Below are 16925 nucleotides of genomic sequence, written 5' to 3' on the forward strand. Positions count from 1 at the left end.
CCACCATCAGCACTATCTTTCGTTGAAATCTCTCGTCCATTTTTCTTTTCCGTCCACATCTAGGGAGGTTAGCCATAGTGGCATGGGCTTTACACTTATTGATGACACGACGCACGGTAGACACAGAACATTCAGGTTTTTGGTGATGGACTTGTTGCCCTGAGATTGCCCATGCTTCCTCACAATTTTGCTTCTCAAGTCCTCAGACAGTTCTTTGGTCTTTTTTATTTTCTGCATGCGCAATGTGGTACACACAATGACACAGTACAGTTGTTGAGTCAACTTTAATCCATTTTAACTGGCTGCAAGTGTGATTTAGTTATTGCCACCACCTGTTATGTGCCACAGGTAAGTAACGGTGCTGTTAATTGCACAAATTAGAGAAGCATCACATGATTTTCAAAGGGTACCAATACCTTTGTCCGGTTCATTTTTGGAATTTTGTGTAAAATGATAATGATTTAATTTTTTTCCATTCTCTTTTGTGTTCTTTTGTGTTTTTTCATTGCAAGCAAAATAAATGAAGATATTACTACCAAAGCATTTGTAATTGCAATTATTTTCTGGGAGAAATTGAACATTATCTGACACAATTGCAGGGGTGCCAATACTTTTGGCCAGCAGTGTATATAGCGCATTTATCTACATTGTTACAATGCCCAAAGTGCTTTACATTAGCACACATTTACACAACAATGGTGCTGCTGCTGTGCAAGGCGCTGCCAACCCACTGGGGGCAAATGAGGGTTCAGTGCCTGCCCAATGGCACCTCGATAGTGGGCAGTTGTAGCCGGGAAATGAACCGCCGATCCTTCTGCCCCAGGACAACTGGAGCAACCAACTGCGCCACGACAAGACATTTGCTCACAAAATAACAACATAAAAAAACTTCTCAAAGTTTACTTCACCACATTTTATTTCACTACATTTTACTCCACTCCTTTTCAAATTGTTGCCTGTGTTACGCTTTACTTTTGTTTGTTTGCTTTTTTTTTCTCATTGTGAATTGATAGTTTCGTTTTCATGCTTCCAGCGCAATCGATAAACCCCTGTGCAACTATACTGTAATTGAGCACTTGAGGCAGCAACACGAGTACAGGCAAGATTAAGCAGGGGAACAAGATATTGACCAATGAAAAACAATAGAGTAGCGCACCTTTAGATGGGTGCTGGACACTCTTGTACAGTGGGTGCACCAGGTAGTTGCTTGCAATCCACCATTAAGCAAATTTTAGATATTTTTGAGCTTGTGAAGCTTCTGTTTAGAGTTCAGTCAATTTGATTGCTTGTTTTTTCCCCATTTTGCACAGTTTTATCAGTTTTAATTAAAACTAAGCAGTCAATGAACTTTCTGGTTCTTTATTTGAGTATTGACTCATATCTCTGTATGTATATTTAAAAAATTATATAACATTTATATTACATTGTATTTATATATATATATATATATATACATATTACATTTTTGCATCAGGAGAAAATACTTTTACTTTTTAGTTGTAAAGTAAATTTTAAGCAAGTACTTTTGTACTTTTACTTGAGTCATTTTTTTTTCTTAGATACCTGTACTTTTACATAAGTATTTTTTGCACTTGCATCTGTACTTTTACTTAAGTAAAAAAAATAAAAAATAAAAACAGTAATTAGTAGCTCCGTCATTTTTTTTTTTTTAATCATTTCATAAATTTGTTTCGAAAAACATCTCAGGTGGGATCTCCTTGTCATGCTGATAAGGTTGGAAGCAATCATTAAATTAAATACTATGAAATACTTTCACAATGACAGACCATATGGACATACACCCAATTCATTTAAATTAGAAGGACTGCTATGAATGCTCATATTTCAGTGCCATTGATTGGGACTGGCAGCAAAAAAGGAAAAATGGATTGGACGTCTAGCGCCGACAATGGCAGCCAATTAGTATCCTCTGAAGGGGTAATGCTTGTATTTTGACAAAATACAGATTAAAAAAAATGAAAGAAAAAAAAAGTAACAAAAAGTGATGTTCATGTGATTTCTGTCATTTTCAATCAATTTCAGTGGATACATACAACTGAATTTATAAACGTCTGAATTAATATACGGTTAATGTGACAAACTCCCATGTGGCACATTAAAACTCTTCAGCCTATAAAAACATGCAGATTCCTAAAATAATTAAAATATTTATATGTCCCTGCCAAGGGCATAGATTTGCATAGGGACGGTAGGAACATAACACTACCAACTTTTTGGGATGCTCAAATTGTCCCTACCAACTTTTAATCAACCTTATTTGCATTATATAACGAGTTCAGTTAGACTGTCTTCCCAAATGTTGTAAGGATAGAATGGATAGAATAGACCATACCATTATTTAGTGAATTATTTTCATTATGTTCAGACTTACATGTATCCCTTTTCACTTGCATTTCCCCCCCTCAAACACGTATGATTGACTGATGATTTGAACCCCCACCACACAGACACAGCCTCGACAGATTTGTGTCGACAACATACCACCCCCTTAGAAGAGAGAGGATATTAGAAGTTTTTTTTCGGCTAGCAGCAGCCACTGTAAGTAATGTAAAAAGACTTGAATGTGGTGGTAATCGGGAACACGGCACAAATTTTGCTACTGAAAGTCCTACCTGCATCAGAGTCTGCATCACATTAAACTGTGTGAACTTGCTAACCTGTAAAACTCAAGTATAGAGCTGCTTAGAGAGACGCGTCCTTCTGTATGTTTTCTACTCTTATTGTAAATTCAACTGTGCATTAAGTTCAGTTATTCATTAATTAAATATTTCTTTCTTTTCTACATCATTTATTTAAAATATTTGTATTTGCAGCCTATATAGAACTTTTTTTACACCCCCCCTCCCAAAAAAAGAAGAAAAAAAAAAAGAAAAAAAAGTAAAATACACACAAATACACAACCATTGAAAATTTATAGCGTCCCTACCTATGTTGACACCAAACCTACGCCCTTTGTTCCTGTATCGGTACGTTACGTGAAACTGGTCCTTGGAGCCACCCCAAATTGGAGAAATTTGCGCAGGTCCCTTAACTCTTGATTGAAATTGCGAAAATTGAAAGACACTCCCTAAATCCATGACCACAGCAGAGATGGAACAGAAACGAATGGAAAACTAATTCAAATGGTCAAATATTTCGGGTCGAATCGTTTAATATATATAATTCCTTACGTGAAATGTAACGTGACTCCATCGATGTTGTTGTTTTTAAACCTATTGAAGAGATGTAACTCCTAACAACAGCGTTCCTTCCTTCCTCTAGTCAAAATGTCATCAGGTTGATGATAACACGACTTGACAGACAGCCGAACATATGGACTGCGTTTTATCTACTCGGCCATTTTGATCGACGACACCAGCGTCGCCCGCCGCTAGAAGTTGAATTGACCGGTTTCGGTAGGGTCGACAACAGACGGACCACCTGCGTATGGATGCTGAGTGGAGGGCATTGCTAGCGTGGAGCTAACAAACGCCACAATTCCAAGAGAAGAACCTTGGAATGGGCCGCTCAGGGTCACCTGACACCGCGAACCTGGATGACCACTGAGAGGTAAGCCTTGTTTGTCATGGTGAAAGATTTGGAATTGGGGGGGAAAAGAAAGCCAAGTTGAAGGCGGCGACGCCGAACTGAGGGTCTCATCGAGCTAGCTTGTCATTTAGCACTGCGTTTAAATGGCCTCGCTATCTCAATATTTAAATCATATGTACGAGATGCTGCAGTCGCAAGTGGAAACTCTGTTGGGGCATGTGTTGTAAACGGGAGAAAAGGAAACTGGACGCGCTGTGCTGTAAATTAAACGTGTAAGCTAATTAAGATGTGTCATTGTTGTGTTACATTTAATGTAAAGTCACTCTTGAGCAGAGGTGGGTAGAGTAGCCAAAAATTTTACTCAAGTAAGAGTAGCGTTACTTCAAAATAATATCACTCAAGTAAAAGTAGTCATCCAAAAAATGTAAAGTACAAGTAAAAAAGGTATCCAGTGAAAAGAGTACTCAAGTAATGAATAACATTGTGAACATTGTAAACAATGGTATTTTTTTTTCTCAGAAAAAAAACTTCTCTATGAACTAGGGTTGTTCCGATCATGTTTTCTTGCTTCGAGCCGATCCCGATCGTTTTAGTTTGAGTATCTGCCGATCTCAATATTTCCCGATCCAATTGCTTTTTTTTTTTTTTTTTGCTCCCGATTCAATTCCAATCATTCCCTATCATTTTTCCAGATCATATACATTTTGGTAATGCATTAAGAAAAAAATGAATAAAACTCGGACGAATATATACAGTACATTCACCATGCAGTACATTAGTACTGTATTTGTTTATTATGACAATAAATCCTCAAGATGGCATTTACATTATTAACATTCTTTCTGTGAGAGGGATCCACGGATAGAAAGACTTGTAATTCTTAAAGGATAAATGTGACTTTGTATATTGTGACTAAATATTGCCATCTAGTGTATTTGTTGATACTGTAGCCACTTAACTGTTCTGCCCAAATGCATGATGGGAAGTGCAACCATGATTGTGCGTAGTGGTATCAATTGATATATCTTCTCTGCGTTGGGAAATAACATAGGGTGTTAAGAAAAAGATTAGTTACTTCCTTTTTTCCCCACATTGCTTCCAACGATGTTTCTAATCGTAGGGAGAGGGATTGAAAGGCTTTAGCCAATTAAAAAAAGTCTCCAAAGGCTGCCAAAATTCACTCTACTCATTTTATGCTGCCTTTTAGCTCTCTCTATATATAGGTAAAATGGCGCAATTACAGATTGAACGCAACAATGCGTGAGTGGGTCGTGCAGCGCATGCGTTAATTGCGTTAAATATTTTAACGTGATACATTTTTTTAAAAAATTAATTACCGCCGTTAATGGGATAAATTTGATAACCCTACCTTGAGCCTAAAATAAAGACTCTGGATGAGTGTAACATATTATGTCTGTAACGTTAAATACAATTAGAAAACAATTTAATTAAAAATATGTATTAAAAAAAGGCACGTCAGATATTTTTTGCCGATTCCGATACTTTGAAAATGACGTGATCGGTAATATGAACTGTTGTTATAATGATATTTTACAATAACCCATTACAGAAATACAAAAAAAAATTTGAATTCTGGCGAGAGGAAAAAAAAAGACAGAAATGAAGCATTATTCGTCCAAAGAGTATAAGTGCCCTTTAGTGGAGAAAATAGTTCCGAATTTGAATAGTGAATAGTTCCTTCATAGTTTTATGAAATCGGAAGGATCATATCTCCGGGTTTCCGTGGTCAGTCGGTGCCAAATAAAAACTGGAAGGCTTTCCGCGCTTTCGATTCATGTTGAGGGCAGCGCTCTATGTCAAATACATCCATCCATCATCTTCCGCTTGCTCCGGGGTTGGGTCGCGAGGGCAGCACCTTTAACAGGGAAGCCCAGACTTCCCTCTACCCAGCCACTTCAACCAGCTCCTGCGGCGGGATTCCAAGGCGTTCCCAGGCAAGCCGAGAGACATAGTCCTCCTGGACGTTTCCGAGGCCTCACGCCTTGGGACATGCCCGTAACACCTCTCCAGGGGAAGCATCCAAACCAGATTCCCAAGCCACCTCAGCTGGCTCCTCTCAACGCAGAGGAGTAGCGGCTCGACGCAAAGTCCCTCCCAGATGACTGAGCTTCTCATCCTACTTTTACTTGTACCTACATGTACTTCATTTTTTTTTCTTTAAAGATGCCACGTGATTGAACAGGCTGACGTGATCATAGAAATGCTTACGTTGGATTGGTGTTATGGAGTCATGTGATTATTGTTGCAACGTCTCATTTGTGAAATTGGTAGAGCTACTCTTCGCATCGCTGGCAAAAAAAAAACAATAAATCTAATACGTAGAATAAAAAGAGGAAAAATGTAACGACTCTAGTGTAGCTCAAAGTAGCGGCATAAGAGTAGCGTTTTTTCTTCACAAATCTACTCAAGTAAAAGTAAAAAGTAAGGCTTAATAAAACTACTCTTAGAAGTACATTTTTCTCAAAAAGTTACTTAAGTAAATGTAACGGAGTTAGGCATGTGCCGGTATGAGATTCTCACGGTATGATAACCTTAAGCAAAAATATCACGGTTATTCGGTATCACGGTATTGCAATTAAAGCTCTAATGTGTTACTTTGAGATATCTGGGTTAAAAAAAAAACAAAAAAACTTATTTCCATTGAACAAGATTTTTATTTTTGGAAAACATGTTAGCAAATTACAACAAAAGTATAATGTCAAGTTAAAATGAATTTAGAAAAAAATTATAACGGAAATGTTATAAATAAAATTTAAATAAATGAAGTCCTTTAAGTATGCCTAAACCCACAGCCACAGCTCAACATTATTACCATCAGAACAAAAATAATTGAATTATTTTCCATAAAAAGCACGTGTGTATAACTCGTATGATATTTACATTCTACTCACACTCTTTTTTTTTCAACACAGACAGTGCCAGAAAGAAAAAAACATATTTTACCACCGCTAGACACACTAAACATGCTGGAGTTAATACTCGTAGCTGGTGGGAAACGTTCATGACATTGTTTACTAACCTTTAATTTTTTATAAATGTGAAATCATATTGGAAGTTTTGCCTCCTCGGCAGGCACCCTCCGCAACATTTTACATGTTGGTTGGCCCTCCTCTAAGCCGCTGTCGTCTGTAAGTTTTCTGTAGCTGAAGTTTTCCCATTCCAGCGATTTCATTTTCTTCGATGGGGGAAAAAGTTCAGGAGTTTCACCTCCTCCAGCTGTCGTGTAGCACTGCTCACTCACTGACACTGAGTAACAACCGGTGGGGGAGGGTTGAGCCTTACAGCTGCATGTGAGGGATTTCTCCATGCATTTTTGGGACATAACGAGTAGCTAATACCTTAGGACGGTATGATAGAAAATTTTTGCAGTTTTGAAACCTTGATGTTTTCATACCACGGTATACCTTGAAACCGGTAATCGGCACATGCCTAAACGGAGTACATGTAACGCGTTACTACCCACCTCTCTTCTTGAGACCATCTTGAAAACAAGTCGCACTTGCGCGAAACATTGTACTTTTAAGATAAAATGCTGTTAAACATTTTTCTTATCCTTTGTCAAATGATATCACATGAGGGAAATAACAGCACAACTCAGAAAATTATACAAAAAAGGTTATAGAGTAATATATACTCACTATATTAATTGAACTATTTCAGGAACAGTGGTCACTACAGTGGACACCTATTCAAAAGTTGACACATAGACTTCATAATGTATTGACGGGAAACAGGGCCTGGAGCTAATCATAGGGGGGCTATCTCCGTCCAAGCTGACAGAGTGGAAACACAAAGAGCTTTTTACAATGAAAATTCTTGTGAATAAATGCTTAAATCCCTGAATTCTTTATAGATATGGACGTAAAACAGTGTCGATTCTTGGTTAAAAGCAGAAAAGAAAAAAAACGGGCAGTTAGCATTTAGTTTACGTAAATATGTCGAATGTGCTGCTAGTCTTTAAGCCACTGTGGCGCCGCCTTATCACCACAAAGAGCTTTTTACGTTGAAAATTCTTGTGAATAAATGCTTAAATCCCTGAATTTCTTATAGAAATGGATGTAAAACAGTCTCGATTGTATGTTAAAAGCATAAAACCGAGCAGTTAGCATTTATTTTATGTAAATAATGCGATAATAACGTCAATGCTGTAGTGGCTAATTTCTCCCATTGATTTTTTTCTCAACGTTTCAAAATGCATGCATGGTACGAAATATATAATAATTACCTTGAATCCTCAAACAATCACTCCTGAGACAATCCTTCCAGTTTGTATGCGGTACAGTTTTTATACTTTTCAGCCTAAATTCGGGGATAGATCGCTGCGTGCGTTTGAGAATGACTGCGACCGACTTCGACCGAAGCGGAGTGTGGGACGGCCCCCTACTTGAAGGCGTGGCGCAGTGTCTGGGGAAATGTCCTATCAATATCATTATGAAGTTGGTTGACACTTAACGAACTTTAACCTTTTATAGGGGAAGTGACTATTTTTGGTCATTTCTGTAATCATAAATGAGTTAATACAACATAATAAAAGCTAAATAATAAAATGTCTAAAAACAGAATTCAACTCTGGTAAAAAGTAACAAGCTAAAGTAGACCCCCTCTCCATAGTATTTAAACTGAGAGGGCCGGCTGAGAATGCTCATCTTTCAGTGTGTGTTACGGCACTTGACGTCTAATCCATTTTGACCATCAAAATGAATTGGACATCTAGTGCAGTCAATGACAACTAATGAGTTAAATGAGTGCCCTGCAAGGGTAAAAAAGTAATAATTCATGAATGAAAGGGTTAAGTATAAAACTGAAGTAATGTTTCAATCACACTTATAATCTATCTATTTTAATCCTTGGGTGCAATTTCCAGATTTCTGAAATTTGTGGGATGAGCTCCAAATTGCATGACGTGCGTTTTCATAGTACCTACTACAATGCTACTCTGTCTGTCTCTGTCCATATAGCTAAGTGCAAAGGTCACCACTGACGTCAGCCATGTTTTGGAAGATTGACCTACACACGGCTTCTCATCTGGAGGCTTTATTGGACAAAGAGGATGTCACGCTCACTGAGCTCATGGATGAGGATGACGTGCTGCAGGAGTGCAAGGCTCAGAACAAAAGGTCATTTTGACTTCATCTCTGCTCTCTGCATCTCGCTGAGTGAGCTGACTTTTTTTTTTTCTTTTTAATGTGTTTTTTCTAGACTCCTCCTGTTCCTGTGCCAGGACAAGTGTATGCAGGAGCTGGTACGCAAGATTACCACAGAGCCTCCTGCTGGTATCGAGGAGACCAAGCGATTTAAGTGGGTGTTCTTGGAGTAAATTAGACTAGTGTAGCTTGATTTGAAAGTACTACAATTTAAGTTTTTTTTTCAATGGTTTTTCCTCGTTGATTTTCAAAAATGCAATAATATAAAAATAATGATGCTACTGTACTACACTCATTTTTGTGTATTGTGTTGATTCGCAGGTATTCAAATATAGCTTGCGAGTTGTTGACAAGCGACGTGGGGGTGATCAATGACAAGCTGGGCAATGAGGAGCCGCTACTGGAAAGCCTGTATTCCTTCCTGGAACAGCCCTCCCCTCTCAACCCTCTTCTGTCATCTTTCTTCAGCAAAACCGTTGGGAACCTTATTGCACGAAAGACTGAACAGGTTGACATTTGCAATGACCTACACTGCTGGCCAAAAGTATTGGCACCTCTTCAATTCTGTCAGATAATGCTCAATTTCTCCCAGAAAATTATTGCAATTACAAATGCTTTGGTAGCAATGTCTTAATTTATTTTGCCTGCAATGAAAAAACACAAAAGAGAATGGAAAAAAATTAAATCATTATCATTTTACACAAAACTCCAAAAATAAGCCAGACAAAAGTATGGGCACCCTTTGAAAAATCGTGATGCTTCTCTAACTTGTGTAATTAACAGCACCTGTTACTTACCTGTAGCACATAACAGGTGGTGATAATAAGTAAATCACACTTGCGGCCAGTTAAAAGGGATTAAAGTTGACAACCCGTACTATCTGTCGGCGTTTGAATGACAAGGGACTCTATGGTAGGATACCCAGGAAGACCCCGCTTCTGACCCAGAGACATAAAAAAGCCGGGATGGAGTTTGCCAAAATTTACCTGAGAAAGCCAAAAACGTTTGGGAAGAATGCTCCCTGGTCAGATGAGACAAAAGTAGAGCTTTTTGGGAAAAGGCATCAACATAGAGTTTACAGATGAGGCCTTCAAAGAAAACACGGTCCCCACAGTCAAACATGGTGGAGGTTCCCTGATGTTTTGGGGTTGCTTAGCTACCTCCGGCACTGGACTGCTTGACTGTGTGCATGGAGACTTGTAAAATGGCCAGCAATTAGTCCTGACCTGAATCCCATAGAACACCTGTGGAGAGATCTGAAAATGCCAGTTTGGAGAAGGCACATTTCAAATCTCAGAAACCTGGAGCAGTTAGTCAAAGAAGAATGGTCTAAAATTCCAGAAGAGCATTGTAAGAAACTCATTGATAGATACCGGAAGCGGTTGTTCGCAGTTATTTTGTCTAAAGGTTGTGCTACCACGTATTAGGCTTAGGGTGCCAATACCCTTGTCTGGCCCATTTTTTAGTTTTGTGTAAAATGATAGTGATTTTTAAAAAAAAAATCTTCTGTGTTTTTTCATTGCAAGCAAAATAAATATATATAAAACTACCAAAGCATTTGGAATTGCAATCATTTTCTGAGAGAAATTGAGCATTATCTGACAGAATTGCATGGGTGCCAATAGTTTTGGCCAGCAGTGTAAGTGCCATACATTTGTATGTTCTTGTGACAAGTGTTTCCGTTGTGTCAAGGTGATTCGTTTCCTGCGGCGAAAGGAGGAATTCCTCACCCTGGTTCTAAAGCACATCGACACGTCGGCAATGATGGATGTCCTGCTACGACTCATTAGTTGTGTGGAGCCGCCCCCTCTTCGGCTGGAAACTTTAACTGTATTAGATGATTGAATACATACTTTACATAATAAAACAAACACTTAAATTTTCCGCTAGAATATTTTGCGTTTATCGTTTACAGTGGCTAAATGAAGAAAAGCTGGCCCAGAGACTTGTGCAAATAATTCATCCAGAGATGGATGAAGAGGTACCTGCATATTCTATAATTAATTCAAACTTTGATATATGGTAGAAGTAAACAGTCAAGGAGGCACTGTTTAACTCCAATGGCCTTATTGCTTTGGTGTTTACAACCTTGAAAGTTCACAACTTTTTGTATTTCCTGTTAAGAGGCAGTCCAACGCTTCTCAGACTTTGTGCGACATCATTCGTTTAAGCAGGGACCAGGCCAACCAGCTTCAGGAGATGTCCCAGGCCGACCCTTTGCTGACTGTGCTGGAATCGTAAGTCACATAGATGTAACTGTACCATATCATTATCTTTGGAAGGAATACAAAAAAATGTCTGTTTCTATTCTGCAGGCAGGAGTGTGTAGAGCAGCTGCTACAGAACATGTTCTCAGGAGAAAGAACTGAAAGCTGCATTGTCAATGGGATTCAGGTTCTGCTCACGCTGCTAGAAATTAGGAGACCTGTGTGAGTATCTTTCCCTTAGCGCTTTATGAACATTTGCATTTGTGTGAAATTGTCTGAACGCTCCTGATTTGTTTTTGAAACTGCAGCGTGGATGGTGTTATGGACGCGCAAGGGTTTGAAAGAAGTTACACCGTGAACAGCAGCATCCTGTTGGCCATTCAGCCTCATTTGCTCCACTTCCACCAGCTTCTTCTGGAGCCTCCTAAGGTATGTCAACAAGACACATGAAAACATTTGCAGCTCTTATTGACGAGCTTCTTGTAGATCACGCAGTTAAAATATATCACTTAAACTCTACATCCTTAAGCCTTTATAGGGCACTCATTGAGCTCATTGGCTGCCATTGACAGCGATTGACGCCAAATCCATTTTGACTAAGAGAAGCTAGCAATTGACTTTTTGCTGCCAACCCTCCCAGTCAAGATGGATTGGTTGTCTAGTGTCGTCAATGGCACTGAATTATGAGCACTTACAGCCAGTCCTCCTGGGCTAAATGAACTTGATGATTATTGTTGTCAATGGCAGGGAATAAGAGATAGTAAATATTCTCTTATTTGTTTAAAATGTAAACTTAGTTTCGATATTATTTTTTTAGTACAAAAACAAACGGGAAAAAAGGGTTAATACCAATTACTAAAGCCCTTTTCACACACACTTAAATGCTGTTTAAATCCTGGGATTTAAACGTGTAGCCCTTATGTGTGAAAGCGATTTCCCGGGTCGACTGACACAGAGATGACGACAGTGGCGCCTCCAGAAATTTTTCTTAGGGGTGGCCAGATGGGGCCACTTAAAATCTTGGGGTGGCCAAAACTAAAAGCCATAATTTCAGGTTTTCATTATATCATTGCAGTAAAAAGGTCAGGGGAAAACTATCAAAAAGACTTAAGGACACAGCTACTGATATACTTTGGTGTATTGTGTAATATCTGATGTTACTAATGATTTAATGTGCATAGTCCATAACTGTCCAGTCAACATTTTGAGTTCCACAACAATTCTGTTTTATTGTGTTATGTATATACTAGGTATAAGATGTACATTTAACTAGGGCTGTCAAACGATTAAAATTTTTAATCGAGTTAATCACAGCTTAAAAATTAATCGTAATTAATCGCATTTCAAACCATCTCTAAAATATGCTTTTTTTTTCTGTAAATTATTGTTGGAATGGAAAGACAAGACAAGACTGTACTGTATACTGTATACATTCAACATACTTACATAAGTACTCTATTTGTTTATTATAACAATAAATCCATAAGATGGCATTAACATTATTAACATTCTTTCTGTGAAAGGGATCCACGGATAGAAAGACTTGTAATTCTTAAAGGATAAATGTGAGTTTGTATATTGGGACTAAATATTGCCATCTAGTGTATTTGTTGAGCTTTCAGTAAATGATACTGTAGACACTTAACTGTTCTGCCCAAATGCATGATGGGAAGAGGTGCAACCGTGACTGTGTGTGGTGGCTGCAAATGCTATATCTTCTCTGCGTTGGGTACACAACAGGGTGTTAAGAAAAAGATCAACTCCTGTCATTCTTCCCCACGTCGCTTCCCACAATAATTATAGTTGCTGTGGGCGAGATGACAAAGCTTTTGCCAATTAAAAGCATGGCCCCAATGAATGCTTGTATCTACTCCACTCTGCCTCTTATCTCTGTATATAAGTAAAACTGCACCATTGTAGGCTGTTTGCGGCAATGCGTGAATGAGTCGTACTGCGAATGCGTTAATTGCGATAAATATTTTCACGTGAATAATTAAGGGGAAAAAAATTACCGCCCGTCAACGTGATAAATTTGACAGCCCTACATTTAACAAAACAAAATAAATGTATTCATTTGGGATGAAATGCATAACTGATGCTACAACAATCTAACGATATACTGACAAGCGGGGTGGCCAGTGGGGTGGCCAACCAATTTATAGGGGTGGCCATGGCCACCCCTGGCCACCCCCTGGTGGCGCCACTGGATGACGAAGACATTTACCGAGTCGCGTCCTAGTATAATGTCCGGGACTTTCCCGGGAAGCGGTATGTGTCAAAGCAGCCGTTAAATTAACGGGTAAGGACGTAAATATCATGGCGGGCTGATCGTCATTTCCTCTTTCTTCGCAGTAAGACGAAAAGCGGTAAACAAACATCGCAATTATCAACATGGCAAGCTGGAAGTAGCTAAATTAAGCGGAAAACGTAACGAAATTAAATTGCTACTGGATCATAAAGCCGAAGAAGAATCTTTGGAAATGTGTGGTTTATTTTATTCCCGATGCCCACCAAAAATGATGTAATGTCCGGGTTATACAATCGCGCTAGCCGCCCTCCCCACACAGAGAGTGCGGAGTCAGCAACATAGGACAAGTCCGTGAAAGTGTCCAACCTGCGTCATTCCTGGGATATTTCTCCATGTGTGAAAGCAATGACGCGGGTAAATCCCGAGTCACCTTTCATGGGAATTTACCGGGATATAAGTCTGAAAGGGGCTTAAGTGACAAAGCTATGTTGCAGCCAGGTTGACAAGGGCAATATTCCTATCAAAGGCAATGCATGGTACTGTATATTGAAAATAAATGATTACTTCCTCATGTTTCAACTGATAATCATGGGTTTCTCTTTGAGAACTAGGTAATGGAAAAATGTTTGACACTCCTGGAAGATTTATGTGTCTTTGATTTCTTGAACTTGTGTAGCGAAATCCTATGCTGACAACTTTGGGTGTGCTGGAGGAACCTTTGGGGAGCACACGGCTACACGTATCTAGACTAGTGGCCTCCCTTCTCTATACCAGCTCCGCCAGCCACGCAGTCATAGCGCAGGAGCTCTGCAGACTTAATACAATGGACCTGCTTTTGGTGAGACGAACCCACACTTTTTAAAGTGTCGATATACAGTATATATATTTTTTAAATGACCCAATTGTATTTTCAGAACTCGTTTTTTAAGTACACATGGAATAACTTCCTGCACCTCCAAGTGGAGCTCTGCGTGGCAGCCATTTTGCGGCCCTGCGCCCACGAAATGAGACTTCAGCTGGGCGCCGTCTCCCAGGACACCGTCCATCCTCCTCAGGATGCGTCGCAGGCTTCGGCGGAGGTCGCAGTCCCCCATGACAATTCTGCACATAATTTGTTGGTGACTCACGTAAGTATCTTGATCGCTGATAGCGTCCTGTTGCATTTGACCACTCATGGCCTAATTCTTTTTTTTTTTTTTTTTTTTTTTAGTTGTTTCAACATTGCCGCCTCGTTCAACGGATTCTACTGGCTTGGGAAGAGAACGACAAAACCCAGTAAGTGTTTAGATGATTGAGGTTATAGGACTGTTTACTACGGAACGATCTAATGGTGGAAATGGTCCGTTTTAGATCAGAAGGTGGAATGAGAAGAGGCTACATGGGACATCTGACTAGAATTGCCAACACAATTGTGCACAATCTGGAAAAAGGCCCTGTTCACACACAGATTAGTAATCTTATCAGCGGTACGTGTCGACACCAATGAATTTGTGCGAAATGGTATTCATTTCTTTTTATGAATTCTGGTCACAATATAGGTGTTCAAACTTGAAATCCTTCCACTTTCATTTGTTAAACAGAGGATCACAATCAGGTAAAAAAAGATAGCTTTTTAAACATGTATTTATTTTGATTGCTGCCAACTGTCTGTCAAAATGGATTAGACGTCTATCTCCATCATTGACAGTGCCAGACTTCCCAGTTGGAATAGTTTGATGTATATAACTGTAAGTGAACAAAATAATCCTGAAATATACAGTATCGGTATTACAAAATATATATATTTTTCTATTTATACTACTTAAACTTTGCAGAGTATAGAAAATATCCGACGACAATCAAAAAGTCAAGAAAATCACAACCAAGATCAATTTATCACACTTAATATATTTTTTATATACATTTATTAATGTAAAACAAAATAATGAAATTCTACAGTTTCCGACATTGATTTAAAGATTTTGTCAGATTTTAACTTTCGACCCCTGAGCTAATGGAGCGGCACTGTTTAAGTGACTATTTCAATCAAGTGTTAAAGTTGAGAAGTGCAACAGAATGTAGGCTGAATTTAAGCTTCTTGTGCAGGCCATATTTGATGATATGTACATAATTTTTGGTAGATGGGCCGCAGTTGGCCCACAGACCGTAGTTTGGAGACCGCTAATATAGACACAGTATATGTATGCACAAAATTATCATTTAATTTGTCCTTCCCTTATTGGGGTTGTTCCCTTTTTGGTTGTAGAGCTACCAGATGACTGCAGAGGGCGCTGGGAGACTTTTGTTTGCCAGACCCTGTCAGAGACCAACAGGAGAAACACCATCGATCTGGTAAACAAGAACACATGCAAATCATGTCAGATTTTTAACATACAAACTCTCAATGTTATGTTTGTGTTTTTCAGGTCGGCAGCGGTAATCCACGGCCTTCCTCAGAAGATGAAATGGAGAGCCCTTTCCCAAAAGAACTCACACTACAGCAGGTTTCACCACACATGAGAAGTTTAAAAGGCCTTTTGCTAGATGTCTTGTGAGCTAACTATTTCGATTTATTCTTCAGGCTTTCTCCGACTACCAAATTCAGCAAATGACTGCGAATTTTGTGGATCAGTTTGGATTCAACGACGACGAGTTTACTGATCACGATGAGGGCATCGGGTGTGTATACGCCAGTGGTGGATGTTTTACACGTTTTGTTAAGTATGCGTACATTGACAAACCCAATGTTTTTCATGTTGCAGGGCAACGTTTAATCGAATTGCTGAGATCAATATCAACATTGACGTGGGCCAGGACAGCGTGAGTTTGTTAAGAATCGCATAGAGATACCCCAATGGAGAAACTATTTTCACTACGCAGTACAAGTTTTATACCGTCATTTTCTATAAGGCCGCTACTTTTTCCCTCTGCTTTGAACACTGCAGCTTATAGTCCAGTGTGTCTTAAATGCAGATTTTGCAGGCTGATAGGCTGTATGTCTTTAGTAGGGTTGTTAAAAGTATTGAATTGTATCGATACTGAAATGTTGTATCGGGATATGATATTTTACTACTCAGTTATCTATTGTTTTTTTTTGGCTACCACAGGTTAATAGACTTTTGTTGTCATGGGGTGAATTTGATTCTGCACAACTCCTGGTAGTCATGCAGGATATTTTTGCATTCGCCTTGTTAACGCATTGGATGTCGTTGACTGCGCTTGACGTTCAAACCTATTTGAAGTAGGAGGGTATGAAGATGAAAATTCATTCGCTGCCGGACCTTACACTTCTAATGGATTTGACGTCTACCGTAATTTTCTGACTATAAGCCACTACTTTTTTCCTTCATTCTGAATCCTACGGTTTATTGTCCAGTGCGACTTATTTGTTTTATTTGGTTTAATAGATAACACTTTATTTGACAGCAGCAACATAAGATTCTCATAAGACCGTCATAAATTTGACATGACACTATCCTGGGCATTACTGAATGCTTATGACAGATGTCATTGATAATGTTATCCGGAAAATTATGTCACTAACTTCATTTATGTCCAGCTCGGATCGTTTGCATCCATTCAAAAGTGTGATAATTTGCCAGATAACACTAAATGACTTCTTTTATAAGCATTTGTGCGGATGACAGTGTCGTATCATAATTTTGATTGTCCACTAACAGTCTTATGGCGCCCTTGTCAGATAAAATGTTACCAAATACCATGACTAGCAATTAATGAAACAACTTAAACAGTAACTAAAGAAATAATTAGCACAGA

The 16925-nt window shown here is 38.9% G+C and overlaps 1 protein-coding gene across 1 annotated transcript in view; it reads left to right on the forward strand.

Moving 5' to 3' along the window:
• The first annotated feature begins 3027 nt into the window (after positions 1-3027).
• Positions 3028-16925, forward strand: part of ppp6r2b (protein phosphatase 6, regulatory subunit 2b) — a 33776-nt gene continuing 19878 nt past the window's right edge. Inside the window, exons 1-17 of the mRNA XM_057836043.1 lie at positions 3028-3570; positions 8529-8687; positions 8770-8868; positions 9036-9222; positions 10407-10544; positions 10630-10695; positions 10839-10951; positions 11030-11143; positions 11230-11350; positions 13846-14007; positions 14084-14296; positions 14380-14444; positions 14520-14635; positions 15415-15500; positions 15575-15652; positions 15730-15827; positions 15911-15968. Coding sequence (XP_057692026.1) covers positions 8560-8687; positions 8770-8868; positions 9036-9222; positions 10407-10544; positions 10630-10695; positions 10839-10951; positions 11030-11143; positions 11230-11350; positions 13846-14007; positions 14084-14296; positions 14380-14444; positions 14520-14635; positions 15415-15500; positions 15575-15652; positions 15730-15827; positions 15911-15968 — 1842 coding nt within the window. The 5' untranslated portion in view covers positions 3028-3570; positions 8529-8559. The remainder of the gene's footprint in view (positions 3571-8528; positions 8688-8769; positions 8869-9035; positions 9223-10406; positions 10545-10629; positions 10696-10838; positions 10952-11029; positions 11144-11229; positions 11351-13845; positions 14008-14083; positions 14297-14379; positions 14445-14519; positions 14636-15414; positions 15501-15574; positions 15653-15729; positions 15828-15910; positions 15969-16925) is intronic.

This window comes from Corythoichthys intestinalis, chromosome 5 (genome assembly GCF_030265065.1).
Source record: "Corythoichthys intestinalis isolate RoL2023-P3 chromosome 5, ASM3026506v1, whole genome shotgun sequence".
Taxonomy (NCBI): domain Eukaryota; kingdom Metazoa; phylum Chordata; class Actinopteri; order Syngnathiformes; family Syngnathidae; genus Corythoichthys; species Corythoichthys intestinalis.